The 27379-nt window shown below is 48.6% G+C and overlaps 1 protein-coding gene across 8 annotated transcripts in view; it reads right to left on the bottom strand.

Moving 5' to 3' along the window:
• Positions 1–27010, bottom strand: part of LOC311110926 (stromal membrane-associated protein 1-like) — a 61047-nt gene extending 34037 nt beyond the window's left edge. For 5 of the 8 annotated variants that reach the window (XM_084153566.1, XM_084153567.1, XM_084153570.1 and 2 more), the window contains exons 1-4: positions 26722–26994; positions 21514–21647; positions 19900–19985; positions 17548–17623 (exon numbers count right to left, since the gene is read on the bottom strand). In XM_084153566.1, the coding sequence (XP_084009692.1) occupies positions 17548–17623; positions 19900–19985; positions 21514–21647; positions 26722–26839 (414 nt within the window). In that variant the 5' untranslated portion in view covers positions 26840–26994. Of the gene's footprint in view, positions 1–17547; positions 17650–19877; positions 19986–21513; positions 21648–26721 lie in introns of all 8 variants that reach the window. The other 3 variants (XM_084153565.1, XM_084153568.1, XM_084153569.1) reach the window with 2 other exon arrangements.
• Between the last annotated feature and the right edge of the window lie 369 nt (positions 27011–27379).

Below are 27379 nucleotides of genomic sequence, written 5' to 3'. Positions count from 1 at the left end.
AATCTCCCTCTGGGCATTTGGAAGCACTGATTGGCCCAGTAGTGTCAGGTGGTCTTAGACAGCGAGATTGTGAGGTCTTGTTGACTTCAGTGATGCACACACACACACACACACACACACACAGAGAGAGACAAAGACACAGACAGACACACCGACCGTACTATGGTATTCATGGCAGAACAATGGGCTCATACATGGACTGTTACATCAGATGTGTTCATACCCACAATGCATCATTGTTATCCAAGTGATGGATGTTGGACTTGACACAAGGGCTCTATTCTGTCTTTCACTCAAGCACACACACTATGTAAATTCACAAATTAATTTAAAACATTAACATGCACTTACAGTACACACCCTGTACACAGGCGTTTCTACGCAACCACATATCTTTTCCGAGCTCTCTTAACACACACTATGTACCCCCAACCTCCATCTGCGCGAAACGACTTAAAGTGATAATGAGTTGTTTTTAATAATTAATTTACATATAAAAGGCAGCGTCTGTGTGGCTGGCAGAGACAGATGCTAGATCAGAGTACTCCTGCTGGCAGAGCCTGAGAGAGAGAGAGAGACAGAGAGATACAAAGACAGAGGGAGAGAGAAAGAGAGAGAGTGACAAGAGATACAGAGAGAGAGAGCTAGACAGAGAGTGACGAGAGATACAGAGAGAGAGCGAGACAGCGAGAGACAGAGAGAGAGAGCGAGACAGCGAGAGAGAGCAAGACAGCGAGAGCGCGAGACAGAGAGAGCGAGACAGAGAGAGCGAGAGAGCTAGACAGAGAGCGAGACAGAGAGAGCGAGAGAGTGAGACAGAGAGAGCGAGACAGAGAGAGCGAGACAGAGAGCGAGAGAGTGAGACAGAGAGAGCGAGATAGCGACAGAGCTAGACAGAGACAGAGAGCGAGAGAGTGAGACAGAGAGCGAGAGAGTGAGACAGAGAGAGCGAGAGAGTGAGACAGAGAGAGCGAGAGAGCGACAGAGCTAGACAGAGAGAGCGAGACAGAGAGAGCGAGAGAGCGAGACAGAGAGAGCGAGAGAGCGAGAGAGAGAGCGAGAGAGTGAGACAGAGAGAGCGAGAGAGTGAGAGAGAGAGCGAGACAGAGAGAGCGAGACAGAGAGAGCGAGAGAGCTAGACAGAGAGAGTGAGAGCTAGACAGAGAGAGCGAGAGAGCGACAGAGCTAGACAGAGAGAGCAAGAAAGCGAGACAGAGAGAGAGAGCGAGACAGATAGCGAGACAGAGAGCGAGAGCGAGACAGAGAGAGAGAGCGAGAGAGAGAGAGCGAGAGAGCGAGACAGAGAGAGCGAGACAGAGAGAGCGAGACAGAGAGAGCGAGACAGAGAGAGAGCTAGACAGAGAGCGAGACAGAGAGAGCGAGAGAGTGAGACAGAGAGAGCGAGACAGAGAGAGCGAGACAGAGAGAGAGCTAGACAGAGAGCGAGACAGAGAGAGCGAGAGAGTGAGACAGAGAGAGCGAGACAGAGAGAGCGAGACAGAGAGCGAGAGAGTGAGACAGAGAGAGCGAGATAGCGACAGAGCTAGACAGAGAGAGCGAGACAGAGAGCGAGAGAGTGAGACAGAGAGCGAGAGAGTGAGACAGAGAGAGCGAGAGAGTGAGACAGAGAGAGCGAGAGAGCGACAGAGCTAGACAGAGAGAGCGAGACAGAGAGAGCGACAGAGCTAGACAGAGAGAGCGAGACAGAGAGCGAGAGAGTGAGACAGAGAGCGAGAGAGTGAGACAGAGAGAGCGAGAGAGTGAGACAGAGAGAGCGAGAGAGCGACAGAGCTAGACAGAGAGAGCGAGACAGAGAGAGCGACAGAGCTAGACAGAGAGAGCGAGATAGAGAGAGCGAGAGAGTGAGACAGAGAGAGCGAGACAGAGACAGAGAGAGCGAGACAGAGAGAGCGAGAGAGCTAGACAGAGAGAGCGAGACAGAGACAGAGAGAGCGAGACAGAGAGAGCGAGAGAGCTAGACAGAGAGAGTGAGAGCTAGACAGAGAGAGCGAGAGAGCGACAGAGCTAGACAGAGAGAGCAAGAGAGCGAGACAGAGAGAGAGAGCGAGACAGAGAGCGAGACAGAGAGCGAGACAGAGAGAGAAAGCGAGACAGAGAGAGCGAGACAGAGAGAGCGAGAGAGAGAGCGAGACAGAGAGAGCGAGAGAGCTAGACAGAGAGCGAGACAGAGAGAGCGAGACAGAGAGCGAGAGAGTGAGACAGAGAGAGCGAGATAGCGACAGAGCTAGACAGCGAGAGCGAGACAGAGAGCGAGAGAGTGAGACAGAGAGCGAGAGAGTGAGACAGAGAGAGCGAGAGAGTGAGACAGAGAGAGCGAGAGAGCGACAGAGCTAGACAGAGAGAGCGAGACAGAGAGAGCGAGAGAGCGACAGAGCTAGACAGAGAGAGCGAGACAGAGAGAGCGAGAGAGTGAGACAGAGAGAGCGAGACAGAGAGAGCGAGACAGAGAGAGCGAGAGAGCTAGACAGCGAGAGTGAGAGCTAGACAGAGAGAGCGAGCGAGAGAGCGACAGAGCTAGACAGAGAGAGCGAGACAGAGAGAGAGAGCGAGACAGAGAGAGAGAGCGAGACAGAGAGCGAGACAGAGAGAGAGAGCGAGACAGAGAGAGAGAGCGAGACAGAGAGAGAGAGAGCGAGACAGAGAGAGAGACAGAGCGAGACAAAGCGAGACAGAGAGGGAGACAGAGAGAGAGCAAGACAGAAAGAGCGAGACAGAGAGCGAGAGAGCCAAGACAGAGAGCGCAAGACAGAGAGACAGAGAGAGCGAGACAGAGAGCGAGAGAGCTAAACAGAGAGAGTGAGAGAGCTAGACAGAGAGAGCGAGACAGAGAGAGCGAGACAGAGAGAGCGAGAGAGAGAGCGAGAGACAGAGAGACCGAGACCGAGAGACAGCGAGAGCGAAAGAGCTAGACAGAGAGAGCGAGACAGAGAGAGCTAGACAGAGAGAGCGAGACAGAGAGAGCGAGAGAGCGAGACAGAGAGAGCGAGACGGAGAGAGCGAGACAGAGAGAGCGAGACAGAGAGAGCGAGACAGAGAGAGCGAGACAGAGAGAGCGAGACAGAGAGAGCGAGATAGCGACAGATCTAGACAGAGAGAGCGAGACAGAGAGAGCGAGAGAGTGAGACAGAGAGAGCGACAGAGCTAGACAGAGCGAGAGAGCGAGACAGAGAGAGCGAGACAGAGAGAGCGAGAGTGAGACAGAGAGAGCGAGAGAGTGAGACAGAGAGAGCGAGAGAGCGACAGAGCTAGACAGAGAGAGCGAGAGAGTGAGACAGAGAGAGCGAGACAGAGAGAGCGAGACAGAGAGAGCGAGAGAGCTAGACAGAGAGAGTGAGAGCTAGACAGAGAGAGCGAGAGAGCGACAGAGCTAGACAGAGAGAGCAAGAGAGTGAGACAGAGAGAGAGAGCGAGAGAGAGAGAGCGAGACAGCGAGAGAGAGCGAGACAGAGAGAGAGAGCGAGACAGAGAGCGAGACAGAGAGAGAGAGCGAGACAGAGAGAGAGACAGAGCGAGACAAAGCGAGACAGAGGGAGACAGAGAGAGAGCAAGACAGAAAGAGCGAGACAGAGAGCGAGAGAGCCAAGACAGAGAGCGCAAGACAGAGAGACAGAGAGAGCGAGACAGAGAGCGAGAGAGCTAAACAGAGAGAGTGAGAGAGCTAGACAGAGAGAGCGAGACAGAGAGAGCGAGAGAGAGAGCGAGAGACAGAGAGAGCGAGACAGAGAGAGCGAAAGAGCTAGACAGAGAGAGCTAGACAGAGAGAGCGAGACAGAGAGAGCGAGACAGAGAGAGCGAGACAGAGAGAGCGAGACAGAGAGAGCGAGACAGAGAGAGCGAGACAGAGAGAGCGAGACAGAGAGAGCGAGACAGAGAGAGCGAGACAGAGAGAGCGAGATAGCGACAGAGCTAGACAGAGAGAGCGAGACAGAGAGAGCGAGACAGAGAGAGCGAGACAGCTAGACAGAGAGAGTGAGAGCTAGACAGAGAGCGTGAGAGCTAGAGAGAGAGAGCGAGAGAGCTAGACAGAGAGAGCAAGAGAGCGAGACAGAGAGAGACAGCGAGACAGAGAGAGCGAGAGAGCGACAGAGCTAGACAGAGAGAGCGAGACAGAGAGCGAGAGAGTGAGACAGAGAGCGAGAGAGTGAGACAGAGAGAGCGAGAGAGTGAGACAGAGAGAGCGAGAGAGCGACAGAGCTAGACAGAGAGAGCGAGACAGAGAGAGCGACAGAGCTAGACAGAGAGAGCGAGATAGAGAGAGCGAGAGAGTGAGACAGAGAGAGCGAGACAGAGACAGAGAGAGCGAGACAGAGAGAGCGAGAGAGCTAGACAGAGAGAGCGAGACAGAGACAGAGAGAGCGAGACAGAGAGAGCGAGAGAGCTAGACAGAGAGAGTGAGAGCTAGACAGAGAGAGCGAGAGAGCGACAGAGCTAGACAGAGAGAGCAAGAGAGCGAGACAGAGAGAGAGAGCGAGACAGAGAGCGAGACAGAGAGCGAGACAGAGAGAGAAAGCGAGACAGAGAGAGCGAGACAGAGAGAGCGAGAGAGAGAGCGAGACAGAGAGAGCGAGAGAGCTAGACAGAGAGCGAGACAGAGAGAGCGAGACAGAGAGCGAGAGAGTGAGACAGAGAGAGCGAGATAGCGACAGAGCTAGACAGCGAGAGCGAGACAGAGAGCGAGAGAGTGAGACAGAGAGCGAGAGAGTGAGACAGAGAGAGCGAGAGAGTGAGACAGAGAGAGCGAGAGAGCGACAGAGCTAGACAGAGAGAGCGAGACAGAGAGAGCGAGAGAGCGACAGAGCTAGACAGAGAGAGCGAGACAGAGAGAGCGAGAGAGTGAGACAGAGAGAGCGAGACAGAGAGAGCGAGACAGAGAGAGCGAGAGAGCTAGACAGCGAGAGTGAGAGCTAGACAGAGAGAGCGAGCGAGAGAGCGACAGAGCTAGACAGAGAGAGCGAGACAGAGAGAGAGAGCGAGACAGAGAGAGAGAGCGAGACAGAGAGCGAGACAGAGAGAGAGAGCGAGACAGAGAGAGAGAGCGAGACAGAGAGAGAGAGAGCGAGACAGAGAGAGAGACAGAGCGAGACAAAGCGAGACAGAGAGGGAGACAGAGAGAGAGCAAGACAGAAAGAGCGAGACAGAGAGCGAGAGAGCCAAGACAGAGAGCGCAAGACAGAGAGACAGAGAGAGCGAGACAGAGAGCGAGAGAGCTAAACAGAGAGAGTGAGAGAGCTAGACAGAGAGAGCGAGACAGAGAGAGCGAGACAGAGAGAGCGAGAGAGAGAGCGAGAGACAGAGAGACCGAGACCGAGAGACAGCGAGAGCGAAAGAGCTAGACAGAGAGAGCGAGACAGAGAGAGCTAGACAGAGAGAGCGAGACAGAGAGAGCGAGAGAGCGAGACAGAGAGAGCGAGACGGAGAGAGCGAGACAGAGAGAGCGAGACAGAGAGAGCGAGACAGAGAGAGCGAGACAGAGAGAGCGAGACAGAGAGAGCGAGATAGCGACAGATCTAGACAGAGAGAGCGAGACAGAGAGAGCGAGAGAGTGAGACAGAGAGAGCGACAGAGCTAGACAGAGCGAGAGAGCGAGACAGAGAGAGCGAGACAGAGAGAGCGAGAGTGAGACAGAGAGAGCGAGAGAGTGAGACAGAGAGAGCGAGAGAGCGACAGAGCTAGACAGAGAGAGCGAGAGAGTGAGACAGAGAGAGCGAGACAGAGAGAGCGAGACAGAGAGAGCGAGAGAGCTAGACAGAGAGAGTGAGAGCTAGACAGAGAGAGCGAGAGAGCGACAGAGCTAGACAGAGAGAGCAAGAGAGTGAGACAGAGAGAGAGAGCGAGAGAGAGAGAGCGAGACAGCGAGAGAGAGCGAGACAGAGAGAGAGAGCGAGACAGAGAGCGAGACAGAGAGAGAGAGCGAGACAGAGAGAGAGACAGAGCGAGACAAAGCGAGACAGAGGGAGACAGAGAGAGAGCAAGACAGAAAGAGCGAGACAGAGAGCGAGAGAGCCAAGACAGAGAGCGCAAGACAGAGAGACAGAGAGAGCGAGACAGAGAGCGAGAGAGCTAAACAGAGAGAGTGAGAGAGCTAGACAGAGAGAGCGAGACAGAGAGAGCGAGAGAGAGAGCGAGAGACAGAGAGAGCGAGACAGAGAGAGCGAAAGAGCTAGACAGAGAGAGCTAGACAGAGAGAGCGAGACAGAGAGAGCGAGACAGAGAGAGCGAGACAGAGAGAGCGAGACAGAGAGAGCGAGACAGAGAGAGCGAGACAGAGAGAGCGAGACAGAGAGAGCGAGACAGAGAGAGCGAGACAGAGAGAGCGAGATAGCGACAGAGCTAGACAGAGAGAGCGAGACAGAGAGAGCGAGACAGAGAGAGCGAGACAGCTAGACAGAGAGAGTGAGAGCTAGACAGAGAGCGTGAGAGCTAGAGAGAGAGAGCGAGAGAGCTAGACAGAGAGAGCAAGAGAGCGAGACAGAGAGAGACAGCGAGACAGAGAGAGCGAGAGAGCGACAGAGCTAGACAGAGAGAGCGAGACAGAGAGCGAGAGAGTGAGACAGAGAGCGAGAGAGTGAGACAGAGAGAGCGAGAGAGTGAGACAGAGAGAGCGAGAGAGCGACAGAGCTAGACAGAGAGAGCGAGACAGAGAGAGCGACAGAGCTAGACAGAGAGAGCGAGATAGAGAGAGCGAGAGAGTGAGACAGAGAGAGCGAGACAGAGACAGAGAGAGCGAGACAGAGAGAGCGAGAGAGCTAGACAGAGAGAGCGAGACAGAGACAGAGAGAGCGAGACAGAGAGAGCGAGAGAGCTAGACAGAGAGAGTGAGAGCTAGACAGAGAGAGCGAGAGAGCGACAGAGCTAGACAGAGAGAGCAAGAGAGCGAGACAGAGAGAGAGAGCGAGACAGAGAGCGAGACAGAGAGCGAGACAGAGAGAGAAAGCGAGACAGAGAGAGCGAGACAGAGAGAGCGAGAGAGAGAGCGAGACAGAGAGAGCGAGAGAGCTAGACAGAGAGCGAGACAGAGAGAGCGAGACAGAGAGCGAGAGAGTGAGACAGAGAGAGCGAGATAGCGACAGAGCTAGACAGCGAGAGCGAGACAGAGAGCGAGAGAGTGAGACAGAGAGCGAGAGAGTGAGACAGAGAGAGCGAGAGAGTGAGACAGAGAGAGCGAGAGAGCGACAGAGCTAGACAGAGAGAGCGAGACAGAGAGAGCGAGAGAGCGACAGAGCTAGACAGAGAGAGCGAGACAGAGAGAGCGAGAGAGTGAGACAGAGAGAGCGAGACAGAGAGAGCGAGACAGAGAGAGCGAGAGAGCTAGACAGCGAGAGTGAGAGCTAGACAGAGAGAGCGAGCGAGAGAGCGACAGAGCTAGACAGAGAGAGCGAGACAGAGAGAGAGAGCGAGACAGAGAGAGAGAGCGAGACAGAGAGCGAGACAGAGAGAGAGAGCGAGACAGAGAGAGAGAGCGAGACAGAGAGAGAGAGAGCGAGACAGAGAGAGAGACAGAGCGAGACAAAGCGAGACAGAGAGGGAGACAGAGAGAGAGCAAGACAGAAAGAGCGAGACAGAGAGCGAGAGAGCCAAGACAGAGAGCGCAAGACAGAGAGACAGAGAGAGCGAGACAGAGAGCGAGAGAGCTAAACAGAGAGAGTGAGAGAGCTAGACAGAGAGAGCGAGACAGAGAGAGCGAGACAGAGAGAGCGAGAGAGAGAGCGAGAGACAGAGAGACCGAGACCGAGAGACAGCGAGAGCGAAAGAGCTAGACAGAGAGAGCGAGACAGAGAGAGCTAGACAGAGAGAGCGAGACAGAGAGAGCGAGAGAGCGAGACAGAGAGAGCGAGACGGAGAGAGCGAGACAGAGAGAGCGAGACAGAGAGAGCGAGACAGAGAGAGCGAGACAGAGAGAGCGAGACAGAGAGAGCGAGATAGCGACAGATCTAGACAGAGAGAGCGAGACAGAGAGAGCGAGACAGAGAGACAGAGAGAGCGAGAGAGTGAGACAGAGAGAGCGACAGAGCTAGACAGAGCGAGAGAGCGAGACAGAGAGAGCGAGACAGAGAGAGCGAGAGTGAGACAGAGAGAGCGAGAGAGTGAGACAGAGAGAGCGAGAGAGCGACAGAGCTAGACAGAGAGAGCGAGAGAGTGAGACAGAGAGAGCGAGACAGAGAGAGCGAGACAGAGAGAGCGAGAGAGCTAGACAGAGAGAGTGAGAGCTAGACAGAGAGAGCGAGAGAGCGACAGAGCTAGACAGAGAGAGCAAGAGAGTGAGACAGAGAGAGAGAGCGAGACAGAGAGAGAGAGCGAGACAGCGAGAGAGAGCGAGACAGAGAGAGAGAGCGAGACAGAGAGCGAGACAGAGAGAGAGAGCGAGACAGAGAGAGAGACAGAGCGAGACAAAGCGAGACAGAGAGAGAGACAGAGGGAGACAGAGAGAGAGCAAGACAGAAAGAGCGAGACAGAGAGCGAGAGAGCCAAGACAGAGAGCGCAAGACAGAGAGACAGAGAGAGCGAGACAGAGAGCGAGAGAGCTAAACAGAGAGAGTGAGAGAGCTAGACAGAGAGAGCGAGACAGAGAGAGCGAGAGAGAGAGCGAGAGACAGAGAGAGCGAGACAGAGAGAGCGAAAGAGCTAGACAGAGAGAGCTAGACAGAGAGAGCGAGACAGAGAGAGCGAGACAGAGAGAGCGAGACAGAGAGAGCGAGACAGAGAGAGCGAGACAGAGAGAGCGAGACAGAGAGAGCGAGACAGAGAGAGCGAGATAGCGACAGAGCTAGACAGAGAGAGCGAGACAGAGAGAGCGAGACAGAGAGAGCGAGACAGCTAGACAGAGAGAGTGAGAGCTAGACAGAGAGCGTGAGAGCTAGAGAGAGAGAGCGAGAGAGCTAGACAGAGAGAGCAAGAGAGCGAGACAGAGAGAGACAGCGAGACAGAGAGAGCGAGCGAGACAGAGAGAGCGAGCGAGACAGAGAGAGAGCGAGACAGAGAGAGAGACAGAGCGAGACAAAGCGAGACAGAGAGGGAGACAGAGAGAGAGCAAGACAGAAAGAGCGAGAGCGAGACAGAGAGCGAGAGAGCCAAGACAGAGAGCGCAAGACAGAGAGACAGAAAGAGCGAGACAGAGAGCGAGAGAGCTAAACAGAGAGAGCGAGACAGAGAGAGCGAGAGACAGAGAGAGCGAGAGACAGAGAGAGCGAGAGACAGAGAGAGCGAGAGACAGAGAGACAGCGAGAGACAGCGAGAGCGAAAGAGCGAGACAGAGAGAGCGAGACAGAGAGAGCGAGACAGAGAGAGCGAGACAGAGAGAGCGAGACAGAGAGATCGAGACAGCTAGACAGAGAGAGTGAGAGCTAGACAGAGAGCGTGAGAGCTAGACAGAGAGAGCGACAGAGCTAGACAGAGAGAGCAAGAGAGCGAGACAGAGAGAGAGAGCGAGACAGAGAGAGAGAGCGAGACAGAGAGAGAGAGCGAGACAGAGAGAGAGAGCGAGACAGAGAGAGAGACAGAGCGAGACAAAGCGAGACAGAGAGGGAGACAGAGAGAGAGCAAGACAGAAAGAGCGAGAGCGAGACAGAGAGCGAGAGAGCTAAACAGAGAGAGTGAGAGAGCTAGACAGAGAGAGCGAGACAGAGAGAGCGAGACAGAGAGAGCGAGACGGAGAGAGCGAGACAGAGAGAGCGAGAGACAGAGAGAGCGAGAGACAGAGAGACAGCGAGAGCGAAAGAGCGAGACAGAGAGAGCGAGATAGCGACAGAGCTAGACAGAGAGAGCGAGAAAGAGAGAGCGAGACAGAGAGAGCGAGACAGAGAGAGCGAGACAGAGAGAGCGAGACAGAGAGAGAGAGCGAGACAGAGAGAGAGAGCGAGACAGAGAGAGAGAGCGAGACAGAGAGAGAGACAGAGCGAGACAAAGCGAGACAGAGAGGGAGACAGAGAGAGAGCAAGACAGAAAGAGCGAGAGCGAGACAGAGAGCGAGAGAGCTAAACAGAGAGAGTGAGAGAGCTAGACAGAGAGAGCGAGACAGAGAGAGCGAGACAGAGAGAGCGAGACGGAGAGAGCGAGAGACAGAGAGAGCGAGAGACAGAGAGAGTGAGAGACAGAGAGAGCGAAAGAGCGAGACAGAGAGAGCGAGATAGCGACAGAGCTAGACAGAGAGAGCGAGAAAGAGAGAGCGAGACAGAGAGAGCGAGACAGAGAGAGCGAGACAGAGAGCGAGAGAGCTAAACAGAGAGAGTGAGAGAGCTAGACAGAGAGAGCGAGACAGAGAGAGCGAGAGAGAGAGCGAGAGAGAGAGCGAGAGAGAGAGCGAGACAGAGAGAGCGAAAGAGCTAGACAGAGAGAGCTAGACAGAGAGAGCGAGACAGAGAGAGCGAGACAGAGAGAGCGAGACAGAGAGAGCGAGACAGAGAGAGCGAGACAGAGAGAGCGAGATAGCGACAGAGCTAGACAGAGAGAGCGAGACAGAGAGAGCGAGACAGCTAGACAGAGAGAGTGAGAGCTAGACAGAGAGCGTGAGAGCTAGAGAGAGAGAGCGAGAGAGCTAGACAGAGAGAGCAAGAGAGCGAGACAGAGAGAGACAGCGAGACAGAGAGAGCGAGCGAGACAGAGAGAGAGAGCGAGACAGAGAGAGAGCGAGACAGAGAGAGAGACAGAGCGAGACAAAGCGAGACAGAGAGGGAGACAGAGAGAGAGCAAGACAGAAAGAGCGAGAGCGAGACAGAGAGCGAGAGAGCCAAGACAGAGAGCGCAAGACAGAGAGACAGAAAGAGCGAGACAGAGAGCGAGAGAGCTAAACAGAGAGAGCGAGACAGAGAGAGCGAGAGACAGAGAGAGCGAGAGACAGAGAGAGCGAGAGACAGAGAGAGCGAGAGACAGAGAGACAGCGAGAGACAGCGAGAGCGAAAGAGCGAGACAGAGAGAGCGAGACAGAGAGAGCGAGACAGAGAGAGCGAGACAGAGAGAGCGAGACAGAGAGAGCGAGACAGAGAGAGCGAGACAGCTAGACAGAGAGAGTGAGAGCTAGACAGAGAGCGTGAGAGCTAGACAGAGAGAGCGACAGAGCTAGACAGAGAGAGCAAGAGAGCGAGACAGAGAGAGAGAGCGAGACAGAGAGAGAGAGCGAGACAGAGAGCGAGACAGAGAGAGAGAGCGAGACAGAGAGAGAGACAGAGCGAGACAAAGCGAGACAGAGAGGGAGACAGAGAGAGAGCAAGACAGAAAGAGCGAGAGCGAGACAGAGAGCGAGAGAGCTAAACAGAGAGAGTGAGAGAGCTAGACAGAGAGAGCGAGACAGAGAGAGCGAGACAGAGAGAGCGAGACGGAGAGAGCGAGACAGAGAGAGCGAGAGACAGAGAGAGCGAGAGACAGAGAGACAGCGAGAGCGAAAGAGCGAGACAGAGAGAGCGAGATAGCGACAGAGCTAGACAGAGAGAGCGAGAAAGAGAGAGCGAGACAGAGAGAGCGAGACAGAGAGAGCGAGACAGAGAGAGCGAGACAGAGAGAGAGAGCGAGACAGAGAGAGAGAGCGAGACAGAGAGAGAGAGCGAGACAGAGAGAGAGACAGAGCGAGACAAAGCGAGACAGAGAGGGAGACAGAGAGAGAGCAAGACAGAAAGAGCGAGACAGAGAGCGAGAGAGCCAAGACAGAGAGCGCAAGACAGAGAGACAGAGAGAGCGAGACAGAGAGCGAGAGAGCTAAACAGAGAGAGTGAGAGAGCTAGACAGAGAGAGCGAGACAGAGAGAGCGAGACAGAGAGAGCGAGAGAGAGAGCGAGAGACAGAGAGACCGAGACCGAGAGACAGCGAGAGCGAAAGAGCTAGACAGAGAGAGCGAGACAGAGAGAGCTAGACAGAGAGAGCGAGACAGAGAGAGCGAGAGAGCGAGACAGAGAGAGCGAGACAGAGAGAGCGAGACAGAGAGAGCGAGACAGAGAGAGCGAGACAGAGAGAGCGAGATAGCGACAGATCTAGACAGAGAGAGCGAGACAGAGAGAGCGAGACAGAGAGACAGAGAGAGCGAGAGAGTGAGACAGAGAGAGCGACAGAGCTAGACAGAGCGAGAGAGTGAGACAGAGAGAGCGAGACAGAGAGAGCGAGAGTGAGACAGAGAGAGCGAGAGAGTGAGACAGAGAGAGCGAGAGAGCGACAGAGCTAGACAGAGAGAGCGAGAGAGTGAGACAGAGAGAGCGAGACAGAGAGAGCGAGACAGAGAGAGCGAGACAGAGAGAGCGAGAGAGCTAGACAGAGAGAGTGAGAGCTAGACAGAGAGAGCGAGAGAGCGACAGAGCTAGACAGAGAGAGCAAGAGAGTGAGACAGAGAGAGAGAGCGAGACAGCGAGAGAGAGCGAGACAGAGAGAGAGAGCGAGACAGAGAGCGAGACAGAGAGAGAGAGCGAGACAGAGAGAGAGACAGAGCGAGACAAAGCGAGACAGAGAGGGAGACAGAGAGAGAGCAAGACAGAAAGAGCGAGACAGAGAGCGAGAGAGCCAAGACAGAGAGCGCAAGACAGAGAGACAGAGAGAGCGAGACAGAGAGCGAGAGAGCTAAACAGAGAGAGTGAGAGAGCTAGACAGAGAGAGCGAGACAGAGAGAGCGAGAGAGAGAGCGAGAGACAGAGAGAGCGAGACAGAGAGAGCGAAAGAGCTAGACAGAGAGAGCTAGACAGAGAGAGCGAGACAGAGAGAGCGAGACAGAGAGAGCGAGACAGAGAGAGCGAGACAGAGAGAGCGAGACAGAGAGAGCGAGACAGAGAGAGCGAGACAGAGAGAGCGAGACAGAGAGAGCGAGACAGAGAGAGCGAGATAGCGACAGAGCTAGACAGAGAGAGCGAGACAGAGAGAGCGAGACAGCTAGACAGAGAGAGTGAGAGCTAGACAGAGAGCGTGAGAGCTAGAGAGAGAGAGCGAGAGAGCTAGACAGAGAGAGCAAGAGAGCGAGACAGAGAGAGACAGCGAGACAGAGAGAGCGAGCGAGACAGAGAGAGAGAGCGAGACAGAGAGAGAGAGCGAGACAGAGAGAGAGCGAGACAGAGAGAGAGACAGAGCGAGACAAAGCGAGACAGAGAGGGAGACAGAGAGAGAGCAAGACAGAAAGAGCGAGAGCGAGACAGAGAGCGAGAGAGCCAAGACAGAGAGCGCAAGACAGAGAGACAGAAAGAGCGAGACAGAGAGCGAGAGAGCTAAACAGAGAGAGCGAGACAGAGAGAGCGAGAGACAGAGAGAGCGAGAGACAGAGAGAGCGAGAGACAGAGAGAGCGAGAGACAGAGAGAGAGAGCGAGACAGAGAGAGCGAGACAGAGAGAGCGAGACAGAGAGAGCGAGACAGAGAGAGCGAGACAGCTAGACAGAGAGAGTGAGAGCTAGACAGAGAGCGTGAGAGCTAGACAGAGAGAGCGACAGAGCTAGACAGAGAGAGCAAGAGAGCGAGACAGAGAGAGAGAGCGAGACAGAGAGAGAGAGCGAGACAGAGAGAGAGAGCGAGACAGAGAGAGAGAGCGAGACAGAGAGAGAGACAGAGCGAGACAAAGCGAGACAGAGAGGGAGACAGAGAGAGAGCAAGACAGAAAGAGCGAGAGCGAGACAGAGAGCGAGAGAGCTAAACAGAGAGAGTGAGAGAGCTAGACAGAGAGAGCGAGACAGAGAGAGCGAGACAGAGAGAGCGAGACGGAGAGAGCGAGAGACAGAGAGAGCGAGAGACAGAGAGAGCGAGAGACAGAGAGAGCGAAAGAGCGAGACAGAGAGAGCGAGATAGCGACAGAGCTAGACAGAGAGAGCGAGAAAGAGAGAGCGAGACAGAGAGAGCGAGACAGAGAGAGCGAGACAGAGAGAGAGAGTGAGACAGAGAGAGAGCGCGAGACAGAGAGAGAGCGCGAGACAGAGAGAGAGCGCGAGACAGAGAGAGAGCGCGAGACAGAGAGAGAGCGCGAGACAGAGAGAGAGCGCGAGACAGAGAGAGAGCGCGAGACAGAGAGCTCGAGACAGAGATGAGAGTTAGACAGAGAGAGCGAGCGAGACAGAGCGATGCAGAGAGCGAGATACAGAGAGAGATGTGTGTGTGCATGAGTGTGCACTTGTGTGAGTGTATGAGTCTGCATAAAAGTGTGCATACATCGTGTGTCAGCTAGGCTATCAGGCTTATGCTAGGTAGCAGGTGTGAGTGGACATAGGGAGAGGGTTAGGCCTCAGGTGGAAAATGGGCTTTAGACACTAAGTGATCTGAGATATGTGTGCATCCGCGCACACACACACACACACACACACACAGAGAGAGACAGAGACAGAGATGGGCCTGCATTCAATCCCCCACACATACTTTTCTTCTGATACCAGCATATCAGTGTTAATTTTGTCAACTAAAATAGTGACAAAAATACTTGTCAAACACCTATTTTTCAGTGGCAATTGACGAGACGATCTGATTAAATAGACACAGAAAAACTATAACTAACGAGATGAGACTAAATTACCTCTGTGACTCAAATCTGACTAGTAAGTGGACAGGACAAGAGTTTTTGGAGAGATTGAGATCTTTTCAGTGTTATTTGCAATCTGGCGGCAACAAATCATAGATGCAAATAAGGCACACGCCATGTCTGCTACACTCAGGTAGGCTAATACAGATTGATAATGCTAGCTAGTAGTTTGCTGCAACCTATCAGACCACTAGTTATAACACTTTGATTACAACTTTGATTACAATACAGCTACAGTATGTCAACGGGCAAAACTCCAGACTGTGACCATTTAGTGGCATTTTGCAACCCTTTCAATTGGCTGTGCGAGTTAAATTTGTAATTGGTCGCATGCGAGCTAAACATTCATTAGATGGTCACCTCACTCAGAAGTTTCAAAACGTCCTATTTTTTCATCAAACAGCAAAGTGCATTATCCTATTGATTCCTGTAATTAAATTGTCTGCCCAGCTCCTGGGCCTGTTCCGCTGGGGCCTGCTGCTGTTATGAGCGAAAAAAAGATAAAAAAGAATAATTGGATAACATTTAAAAATCCAAAATCCTTTGGAAGCAACTACTGTTGTTCTCAGCTTTCTGTGGGTAGGGTAAGTGTACCTATTAAGCCCACCAAAATCTACGTTTAGACATTTCTAACATATACTGGCCTAATTTTTGAAAGAGAAGTAGAGATAAAATGAAAGATTAATCTCTCATGTGAAGTCGTATGACTTTACTTACATTTGTTAATAGGACCACCATATTGGTATCACTTTACTTAACACCTAGCGTCATAACACGTTATGACAGTCATAACACGTTATGACAGTCAAAACAGTTGACATAACTTGTCATAACCGGTCATAATATGGTCATAATATGGTCATAACACTGTCATGACATATCTTTAGACCTGTTGTGACATATTGCGATACTTTATGGCTGGTTATGACACCTACATAAGAGTGTCAAAACCCACAAAACCTACCACACAAGGTAACACATTCCATTACACCATAGCCTACTTGTTAATAGTATTTATATCAATTTTTCTGAAATTGACCATATTAAATTATAATTGCGCACACATTGCTCTCAGACATGCACCTACCCCAATGATCTGTTGCTGATGACTGATTTCAGGAGCAGGACACCCTCTTTTTGACTGATGACTGACTGATATAAGGGCATGTACGTGATAGGCCTATCTAACTTACATTATTCTGATGGTCATAATGCTTCTTGACAGTGTAATAAAGTGTATTTTCTTAATCCAAGTAAAGTGACACAGGATGGTCATAATGCTTCTTGACAGTGTCATAAAGTCTATTTTCTTCAAGTTATTTAAAATGATTAAAAAACATGACTAAAGAAATGCAATACAACAACAAAGGATTTAAGAAAAACTTTTAAACGAAAGGAAACTTCTTGTCAGGGGAAAAAAACACATTTTAATAAATGTGGGTTTTGACACTCTTACGCAGGTGTCATGACCAGCCATAAAATAATGCAATATATTTCACAACAGGTGTAAATATATGGGTCATGACAGTATTATGACCATATTGTGACAGGTTATGACAAGTTATGTCAGCTGTTATGACATATGACATGGTTATGACTGTGTCACAACGCTAGGTGTCACGTAAAGTGTTACCAAAATATTTGATAAAATGTGAAAGGTCCGTACAGAATGAACCCTTTAAGCCCATGGATGCGTGTTCCAAATAAGTCCGCCTTTTAAATAATTTATATTAATTCATTTCCAAATGTTCAAAACGTACAAACTGACATTTCTTATGTAAAATGTATTTATATAAGAATTAGCCTATGATATTAATGCACATAAAGATGTAGGCAAATTAATCTCTACTGAAAAATACAAAAAATCTGAAAATTCTGTAGCCCTATTTTATCAGTATAATATAACAACAATATCCTATTGTCAACTCACAATTCAAGACAATCACTGGATTAGGTTGCACATCAAAATATCTTGAATCATGTATTCCTGCTTGGACCTGTTAGATTAAACAACTAATTTTTGGAATAGCCTACAATCTCAATAGTCTATTACACAGTCTAAAGCACTGCGAATTACTTTCTAGGGTGAATGATTACAAATGTTTTCTATTGCGTGATGCCACGGAAAAAAATTGGTGCGACAAAATCACGGGCTGGTGCCACTGAAAAAGTTGGTGGCACTGGGGGAAAATGTTAGTCTGGAGCCCTGTCAATGGGTCTGATGTTTTATCTGCTGCTGAGTAATGTGTTCTTCTGCCAATTTGGCTGTTAGGAAGAGAATCATGCGATAGGATGTTATGCAGAATAATATGTTGATAAGACAAGGCTACATCTGCATTGCTTGCTGTTTGGGGTGTTAGGCTGGGTTTCTGTATAGCACTTTGTGACATCTGCTGATGTAAAAAGGGCTTTATAAATAAATGTGATTGATTGATTGAAGGCTATGTTTGTGTACATGGAAGTCAGTGATTTATGTTTACTATAGGTTAATGAGGCAATACAAATGAGATTTGACTAAAATGGCCCACTGTTTGACAATAACTAGACTAAATCATTATTCAAATGACAAAAATGTGACTAAGACTTCATTATATTGTAGTCAAAATGACTAAGACCAAATCTAAAAAAAGGGTGCCAAAATTAACACTGCAGTATATGAAGCCTATATATGTGGTCCTCTGTAGCTCAGCTGGTAGAGCACGGCGCTTGTAACGCCAAGGTAGTGGGTTCGATCCCCGGGACCACCCATACACAAAAATGTATGCACGCATGACTGTAAGTCGCTTTGGATAAAAGCGTCTGCTAAATGGCATATTATTTTATTATTATATTATTATTATTATTATTATTATTATTATTATTATTATTATTATTATTATTATTATTATAAGCCACACAAACATGCCTCTCACAAAGAACTCCCATACGCAGTGCATTCACATACAAACACCACACAAATAATGTTACCCACACACACAATGTGCATAGACACACACCCATTATTCGTGCCAATTGCTGTGTAACAGATCAGTGTTGTGGAAAGTGTGTGTGTGTGTACACTTACTGAAGCTGTTTTGAGGCCGTTCTGGTCGTAGTATTTCTTCCTTTCGTACTTATCCCGGATGAAGAACTCCACTGCTCTGAGGTCAGGGGTTAAGGAATGACACTGTGGTACACACACACAATCACACAGCTATGTCTTACTATACAGTGCCTTCAGAAAGTATTCACACCCCTCAACTTTTTCCACATTTAGTGGTGTTATAGCCTGAATTTAAAATGGATTAAAATTTAGATTTTGTGCCACTGGCCTACACACACTACCCCATAAGGTTGAAGTGGAATTATTTTAGACATTTTTACAAATTAATTAAAAATGAAAAGCTGAAATGTCTTGATTCAATAAGTATTCAACCACTTGGTTATGGAAAGCCTAAATAAGTTCAGGAGTACAAATGTGCTTAACTCGTCACATAATAAACCGCAAAGACTTACTCTGTGTACAATAATAGGGTTTAACGTGATTTTTGAATGACTACCTCATCTCTGTACCCCACACATACAAAGACCAGGGAGGCTTTCCAATGCCTCGCAAAGAAGGACATCTATTGGTAGATGGGTACAAAACAAAGAGGAAGACAAAGATTATCCCTTTGAGCATGGTGAAGTTATTAATTAGACTATAGATGGTGTATCAATACACCCAGTCACTACAAAGATACAGGCCTCCTTCCTAACTCAGTTGCTGGAGAGGAAGAAAACCACTCAGGGATTTCACCATGAGGCCAATGGTGACTTTAAAACAGTTACAGAGTTTGGCTGTGACAGGAGAAAACTGAGGATGGATCAACAACATTGTAGTTACTCCACAAAACTAACCTAAATGACAGACTGAAAGGAAGATTTCCAGGATTAAAAGAAACGGAATACAGCTAAGCACAGTCTGGTTCAGTCTGATTTCCAACAGACACTGGAAGACAAATTCATCTTTCAGCAGGACAATAACCTAAAACACAAGGTCAAATATACACTGGTGTTGCTTACCAAGACGACATTGAATGTTTCTGAATGGCCTAGTTACAGAGGCAGGGGAGGAAAGAAAGGGGAAGACTGAAATTCACAATGCAGAAAAACAAGTAAAGGAAGGGAGGTCGCTGTTGAAGCAGGCCCAAATGCCCTCAAGAAAAAGTGGTGTGTGTGTGAATATATTCGGGTGCTGCTCCTGTAGGAACATCTTTATTCATGCTGGAATTTACATGGAGACGAGTCAGATCCCAGAGCTGAAGGGGGGAGGGGGAAAAGAAAGAAAGCAAGAAAGACAGAAAGGAGAATGCAATGTCAATAATATTTGCCCATTTGTTTTGTTTTGGCTTTCATACCATGCCATGTGTCTTTTCAGTCATATTGAGACTGGCCTACTACTATTGCTTTCATTTATTATTATTCACATTCATATTGTTGTTGCTGTTAATGGTCATAATAATAATAATAATAATAATAATATGCCATTTAGCAGACGCTTTTATCCAAAGCGACTTACAGTCATGCGTGCATACATTTTTGTGTTTGGGTGGTCCCGGGGATCGAACCCACTACCTTGGCGTTACAAGCGCCATGCTCTACCAGCTGAGCTACAGAGGACCACGTAATACTATTTCCACTACTACTATTATTATTATTATTACTGATGCTTTATTGCTGTTGGTCCCACCATTGTTGCTATATGTGTACTTTGACAATGTAAGTAATTTAACTTGCCATGTCAATAAAGTCTACTGAATTGAATTTGAATTGCGAGAGAGTGAGCGAGCGACTATCTGACAACAGAGAAGTAACAGAAAAGGAGAAGGGCAAGTTGGGGGTGAAGAAAAGACAGACAAAGGAACCATGAAAAACACAACACAAAAGGTGAGGGGGAGAAGGACAACATGAAAGCAAAGAAACACACTGCCTTATTTCAAATACTCCAACTACCCACACAACGGATACGTAGCCTACACATTCGATCTACCTTCCAAATAGTCTAGCTAGCTCGACCCCTATGCCTTTGAGCTACTGTCAGAACTAGCAGGAGCTAAAGGCAAAACTGATGACCACCCTGCAAAAAAGCTAGATACCAGATTATATATTAGCGACATGAACCAGTTGAGTTTGAACAGGAACAGCTGTTATTAAGAACACACAGCTGTCGTGTCCTGTCAGAACAGAAGGCCGCCCAGCTACCATGCCGCCTTACACTCTTCAATACAACCACGCACTCAAAGGTGCTGTGTCCAAATGTGTGTCTCATCACGACTGGGTCCAAAGTGACATGGGAATAGGAACTGTGATGTGTAAGGTGGTGGTCGAATGCAGATGCACACAGAGGGGTTCATTATTACTAAACACACATACACAGAGAGAGACGAGAGGATACTGGTCGGTCTGTGGACGTCTGAAGTTGTCTGGGAGGTGGGCTTCATACAGATGTTTGGCCTTGTTGTTCCCCATGTCTACCATACTCTACACACAGACACACACAGGGAGAGAGAGATAAAAGCCTTCAATATATCATTAGACATCTCTAGCTTAATAATGCATCACATATTCAAACGGAGGGCAAGGTCTTCAAAACAAATGTAATGAAGAGAAACTGAAAACAGTCAGCACAACTGCTTTGAAATGTTATATTTACATTCTAGTCAGTTTGTACCTGGTAATGACACACACACAGAGAGAAAGAAGAAACTGCCACAGGCAGATGAGAATGATGGATTTGATAGGAGGAGTGAACGAGCTAAAGTTGGAATAATTACCCATTAAAACAGCAATTAAAACCTCTTAAGGATCTGACCCTTTTTTCCAATTTTCGCCTAAAATGACATACCCAAATCTAACTGCCTATAGCTCAGGACCTGAAGCAAGGACATGCATATTCTTGATACCATTTGAATGGAAACACTTTGACGTTTATGGAAATGTGAAATTAATGTAGGAGAATATAACACATTAGATCTGGTAAAAGATAATACAAACAAAAAAAACAATGCGTTTATTTATTTATTTCATCTTTGAAATGCAAGAGAAAGGCCACAATAGAATATTGCAGTTTAGGCGCAATTTAGATTTTGGCCACTAGATGGCAACAGTGTGTGTGCAAAGTTTCAGATTGATCCAGTAAAGTGTTGCAATACTGGACTATTTTGTATCAAGTCTGCCCAAATAGGCCGAGTTGGTCAATTGATACATTTTCAAGTACATAACTATAGAGAACATACAAAAATGATATGATAATACAAAATGTAAGTTTAGACACTCCCAGTAATGTCATACATGATGGATCTTTGGCTTATACACTAACTTTCACACATCTAGATGGCCGGGCGGGGTGGGTGGGTGTGGAGCCAGAGACAGCAGGGGTTCAAACTGTAGAACCCAGTTCCTACATTTGAATATAAAAATGGATTTGATCAAACAAAACTATGCTACATTTTATCTCTGAGACCGTTAGGATGACAAATCAGAGCAAGATTACTGAATGTAAGTACATGATTTACCTTCAGAGGTGAATGTATCAAACCAGTTGCCGTGATATGTTTTTTGTTGTTGTGCACTCTCCTCAAACAATAGCATGGTATTTTTTCACTGTAATAGCTACTGTAAATTGGACAGTGCAGTTAGATTAACAATAATTTAAGCTTTCTGCCCATATAAGACATGTCTATGTCCTGGAAAGTTTGTTGTTATTACAACAGTCATGCTAATCACATTAGCACACGATAGCTCAACCGTCCCGTATGCGGGACACCGTTCCCGTAGAGGTTAACACTCAGAGAGAGACGCATGCTCCATCTACCCTGACAGATAGCTCTTCAAGAAACCACAGATAGGCCTACACTTTGGGTTCGTGTGCCTCAAACACACCATTTTATTCTTCATCTGTCTAATTCACAAACACCCTCAGGCCCAACCAAAACACAACACCCCAAAAACCACCCACAGACCTCACTGTCCATCACACCCCCCTATAAAACACACACCCCCATGCTACCTGGATCTGTTCTTGGGTCCATTGGTCCAGGTTGACAGATTTGACTCTGGAGATGTGGACGCCCAGGTTCCTGTGGATGCCAGCACAGCGGATACACATGAAGACCCCCAGGTTCCACGATGCCCACCGCGGACCTACACAGACGCAGACACACAGTTATTATTCTGCTACTGTACCAACTCCAGGGGTGTAATGTTTTTTGTTCCACCCCAGCATTAAAACACTGATTCATTCAATTAGGCTAAGCGTAGTCCAGACTAAAGAGCATTGATTAGCTGATTAGTCAGAACCCCCTGCCAAAGATCAACCCCTGACTGACTACAGACCTAATCAGCCAACCTAACAAACACATCCCCCCACACACACACACACACACACACACCCCTGGAGCCTCGATGAGTGACAGTGGAGCTTTTGAAACTAGGGGAGACGAGCAGCCAAGCTTGAAATGAAGGCCACTGCCGTCAACCTGAGGACAGGGCCTGACGGGTGTGTGTGTGTGTGTGGTACAGGGAGCTGGTGGCCGTAGTTCTCCAGAAGACACTAACAGGTCGTCTCAGCAACTTCCTAGTCCTGGCCTTGTCTGTGTCACCATTGTTCAAAGCTGTGTCAAATTAAATCCACCCAATCAATGACAGTGCTTGAGGAACAAGTTGCAGTAGATAAAGTTGCACTCAAACACTGATACAGGGTTAGGCTAGATATTTGTGTCACCCCCCTGATCTGATCTAGGATCAGATAGGCCTGCTAATCCTAACCAATAGAGCCTAATGGTTAGTATTAGCAGGCCTATCTGATCTTAGATCTGTGGTTAGGGGGACAACTTCTACCGCTAGCACTGGAGAACAGTGCTCTGCTGCTCCCTGGTGGTGGCTGGATGCAGTGCAGTCCAGGTTAGGTTGCAAGGTGAGGTTGTGGCACTAGCCCACAGAGAAAGCCAGTGGTGTTCAGATTAGTTAAGGACTGCAGTTGCTCACACAGCACACACATGTTCTACAAGCAAGAATGGAACATGCGTACACACTAGGGGTGTGCATCCTCCCTTTCAATGGCGATTCGATACGCATCTAGATAGACAGGCTCCGATACGATACATTTTAGGTCGAAACGAGTCGGTCGAGTCGGTTTCATTAGAGGAACGAAACAATGCATTTCGGTTCGATATGATGCGGTTCGATGTATTAACATTTGTTGCATAAAGACATTAATTTTGTCCGCTGCTGATGGAGCTCAGGAAACGGGCCTCGGAGCTGGATCTGTCAGAGCCGACTGCTCTGAGCTGTGTGTGTGTGTCATTGATGTATATGTCTATGGTGAATGCAGTTACCTGGTCCTGTATCCACAAAGCTTCTCAGAGTAGGAGAGCTGATCCAGGATCTGTCCATATTAATCTTATTCATTATGATCTAAAAGGCTAAACTCATCCTAGATCAGCACTGCTACACTGAGAGGCTTTGTGGATACTGGCACTGAGCTGAGCCATAGCCCAGACTGGGCATCTACCACCCCATTATCAGATTACATTCAAATTACTAGGCTACTTCTAGTCCCCTGAAGAAAATGAAGTAACACAAAGTATTGGGTTGAGAGATCATCAAATTAGGCTTCCCCTCCATCAATTCCCTGACTTTCACACACTGAGTTATTGGGCTTCTGGCACCACCTGTTGGTGATAAGAGGAACAGTAGGCAGGCCTCATGAGGACATCGAGAAGATGGGAGAGGTTTCTAACTATTCTGAGCACTTTTTCCCAAATGTTGAGAGTTGCTAATAATAATAATAATAATAATAATAATAATAATAATAATAATAATAATATGCCATTTAGCAGACGGTTTTATCCAAAGCGACTTACAGTTGCTAATCTCTCTTGCAGAAACACTGGATTCATTGAATAGTGGCTCACAAAGGTGGGTCACAATAACCTGCAGGATATCAGACTACGCGTTGTCGTGTGAGGCTAGGCTAACGTCAAGAGCCGTACAATATATGGGCTTTGTCTCCCACAGGTTTACCTTGCATGGCCTATATTCAGTAGTTACAGAAGTAGGCTGCCATCTCCTTCATACAGCAGGCCGAGAGGGAGAGAGAGAGGGGGGTATCAAGGAGGGGGCAGAACAACCCTCGGTGCCCATCTGGCCTTACATTTACATTTACATTTTAGTCATTTAGCAGACGCTCTTATCCAGAGCGACTTACATATATATATTTTTTATACTGGCCCCCTGTGGGAATCGAACCCACAACCCTGGCGTTGCAAACGCCATGCTCTATCAACTGAGTTACATCCCTGCCGGCCATTCCCTCCCCTACCCTGGACGACGCTGGGCCAATTGTGCGCCGCCCATGAGTCTCCCGGTCGCGGCCTGCTGCGACAGAGCCTGGATTCGAACCAGGATCTCTAGTGACACAGTTAGCACTGCGATGCAGTGCCTTAGACCACTGCGCCACTCAGGAGCCTTCTTGCCAAGCTTGCCGTGCCAACACAGAGAAAATCATGCCAGCTCAGAGAGTGTGCCACTGTCCTGAACATGCCATGCCAGATGATAGCCTACCACTAAACACATGCCACAGTCCCAGCACAAGGGAGTACGCTAGTCTAATGATCTAAAGGTCAGCACTCTGTTCTAGCCTAGGCTTATTCACCTTGAGACATAGCAGCGGTAGAGGTATACACAGAAATGTGTTCACACACCTTGAGAATTTAGGGCAGTGTGCACACAGTGTTTACAGGCACAGAGACACAGGCAGGCAGGGTGGAATTACAGCTGAGCAGCTCAGGTGAGTCACTCATTACACTGCAGTAGGCAAAGCTACAGGCCAACACCCCATCTATTCACCATTATTACAGGTCTGTTAGAGGTCTGTTGCACTTTCACTGCAGAGGTGGAAATGAAACAAGAGGTATTCTTATTGTGTGGTCTAGGTTTGCGTGACAGTGTAGTAAGCTAGGCACAACTAAGCCAACGGATAGTGTGTGAGATCAGATGGAGCTTGATGATGTAACCTATGAGCCACACCCAACCGGCCTGGGCCAGCCTATCAGAAGGCTGCCCTTACAGTCATGGGTTAACATGCCTCTGGGGTGTGTGTGTGAGAGAGAGCGAGATGCTATCTCCCTCTCGCTAATACTAACTTCAGTGCTAGCACAAAGGGCAGATACGTGGTATTGATGAGAGAGATATTGATAGAAAGAATACGCCTGCTTGCGTTTTTGACAAAATAGTCAGTGAAGCGAGAGTGCCTCAGGCCCTTGTTACTCAGTGAAGTCTGAAGTCAAATTACTATCAGCTCTGACTGCAGCATGACAACACGGAGGAAGAAAGCAGCTGAAAATATCTTCCTCTGATTGCAGAGAAGAGTTGACCCCTATGCCTGATGAAGGTCTTACCACTCATTCCCAAGTCTATAGTCCAGACTCCAACAAATACCGGATGGAGACTTGTGTCCATGTCTGCTCTCCTCCTCCAGCTCTAATCTCAAAGGCATGGATACTGGTAAAGCAACATGGTGGAGACTGTCCTGAAACCTGAGTTGTAGTTGGGAAGCAATTAAAATGGGAACACACAGCTTTGCCCTATCTTTGTAGGCCATGGAAGGAGAAGCAGTGAAGGATGCTGGGTAATTTTCCTTACCCATTGTGTGGACACTGGAGAGATAGAAACCAGAGCTTAGGCAAGGAGAAGGGAGAGAGAGAGGCAGTGTGGGGAGAGGAGATAAGCAACACTCCAGTATAGAATGATCGCTCTCTCTTCCGCTTTCCTTCCATTCTCTCTAACACAGTGCTAAAACCTTTATGACCTGACAGTATCATCTCCCCATCATAACATATAGGCTATGCATGCGCACGCATTCACACACACACACAGGATAATTACACAGGACTTACAGGAACACTGCCTCACGACGCACACACACAGGAGCATGTGAGCCCTTCACACACAGGCATGCACGCATGCAGACACACATACACAAACACAAAGGGGGCAGACGAAGAGACGGATGCAGCGTGAGCGTTCACATATACAGCACCCTAGGGTGCAGCTTGAGTGGAGCTTTCACTTAATAAACAAACACTTCCTCTTACCAGACTGAGCCATAATATAATGTTACATAAAGCAGGATTACATAGGCTGAGAATAGAAAAATAGAACCATTCTGCAGAATAGAGCCTGTCCAGGATCCATTAGCAATGGGTGGGTGTATCCTGCACAAATTTCATAACACACTCCAGGAATAATACCCATGTGGGCTATACAATATATTGTATTCAGATTGAGGACAACCTGGAATTTGAAAGAGCAATGTCTAGTGTGTCGGGTCAACTTTTGTGTCTGACAAAGGATAGTGCAAAGTTGTTGTCAGTTGTCCTGTTCCTGGTTGTATCCTTCATATTACAGCATCATTCATATGCTGTGCTTTTCATTGGCCCCATCTGTCAATCAAACAACCAGCATCCCCCAATCACGTGAGAACTAGTCTGGACTGGACTTTCTCAGAGCTATTGCAACTACAGTCGCATCTCAAAATCCTAATTTTGAGACCAACCAGAGAAACTCTCGCGGGCAAAGCAGATAAGGACCCATTTATATGAAATAGGGACACGTCATGCTGTTGACTGATCATTGCTGGCGTGCACAAAAATACTATGTTGGTGTGTCGACCATGCAATTGCAGGTGATAGTGAAATGATAATAGGGACTGTCCATGAACGAAAGGTAAACGTTAGTAAAACACGTCATCATGACGCAGGAGGCATTTATTAATCACAGGTGGGTGGTTCGCTGAGCTGAAGCAAAACCTGCTTGACAGTCACTGCTACATCAGCAATGTATTATCCGCCCGCATTGGCTTGTGTGCTGGCAATACTGGAGACTGATTACTCTCCGTTATCGTAGACTGCTCTCCGACAATGTTTTTCCGCTCATAAATAAATTGGAGGGAAGGACATCGGAGCCAATACATGCTTTCTGTGTTGCTTCCATCGTGCTAGGCTAGCAAGCTAACAAACCTGTCAAATGGAATGACCGGTGTAGGTTGTCTAGCTAGCCAATGTCTGTTAGCTTGCTCACTCACACTCAGGCAGAAGTCAAACTCCTATGTATGGCTGGTTGGGATGGCGTATATGGAACCACCACCACCTTTCATTTCCAGAATCCAGGTGGGCTTAGCTAGCTTCACTGTCTATATTTCAGCAGCTGAGATTACCTTTAGCCTCGCAGTCAGCGCAGTACTTGTTGTCGTCCTCTCGGAGCATTTTGGTCAGAATGGCCTGATGCTGCTCATTCAGTTTCTGGGCTTTTTCTCTCTCCGACCGCGTCGACATCTCTGAACAAGTTATGGTGCAATGTTCCCAAAGAAAACCCCTACTGTACCCTTACCATCTGTGTCTAATTGAAATGCATTAAAGGAAGACCATCCCTGGGTATGTGCAGCTTCCTACAACCGTACTGCTCGCAGCCAAGCTCAATATGGGGGCCCGTGTTCCGCTAGCAGTACCAATGGGTCGTCACTGGTTACCCCAGCCACAAATGTATAAACCACGCCCATTTCTACAAGTTATATTCTTAACATCTGATTTGAAACCTAACATTAACCCTAGCCTTAAACACAGTGCTAACCGTATGCCTAACGCTAACCTTAAATTAAGACCAGAAAGCAAATGTTTGTTTCCATGAATTCTTACGATACAGCCAATTCTGACTTTGTGGCTGTGTTAACTGGTGGCAACTGTACCAATGCCGCACAGATATGGGAACATCCGGCTTTGAATCTTCAAAATATAAGTCCGTAGACTTTTATTTGCATCTTCAAAATATAAGTCCGTAGACTTTTATTTGCAATAGAGTCTAACTGCAGACATCGG

Source organism: Coregonus lavaretus, assembly GCF_964263955.1.
Source record: "Coregonus lavaretus genome assembly, chromosome: 36".
NCBI lineage: Eukaryota > Metazoa > Chordata > Actinopteri > Salmoniformes > Salmonidae > Coregonus > Coregonus lavaretus.
Note: the sequence above shows the minus strand (reverse complement) of the source record. Positions and strands in the feature narration are given on the sequence as shown.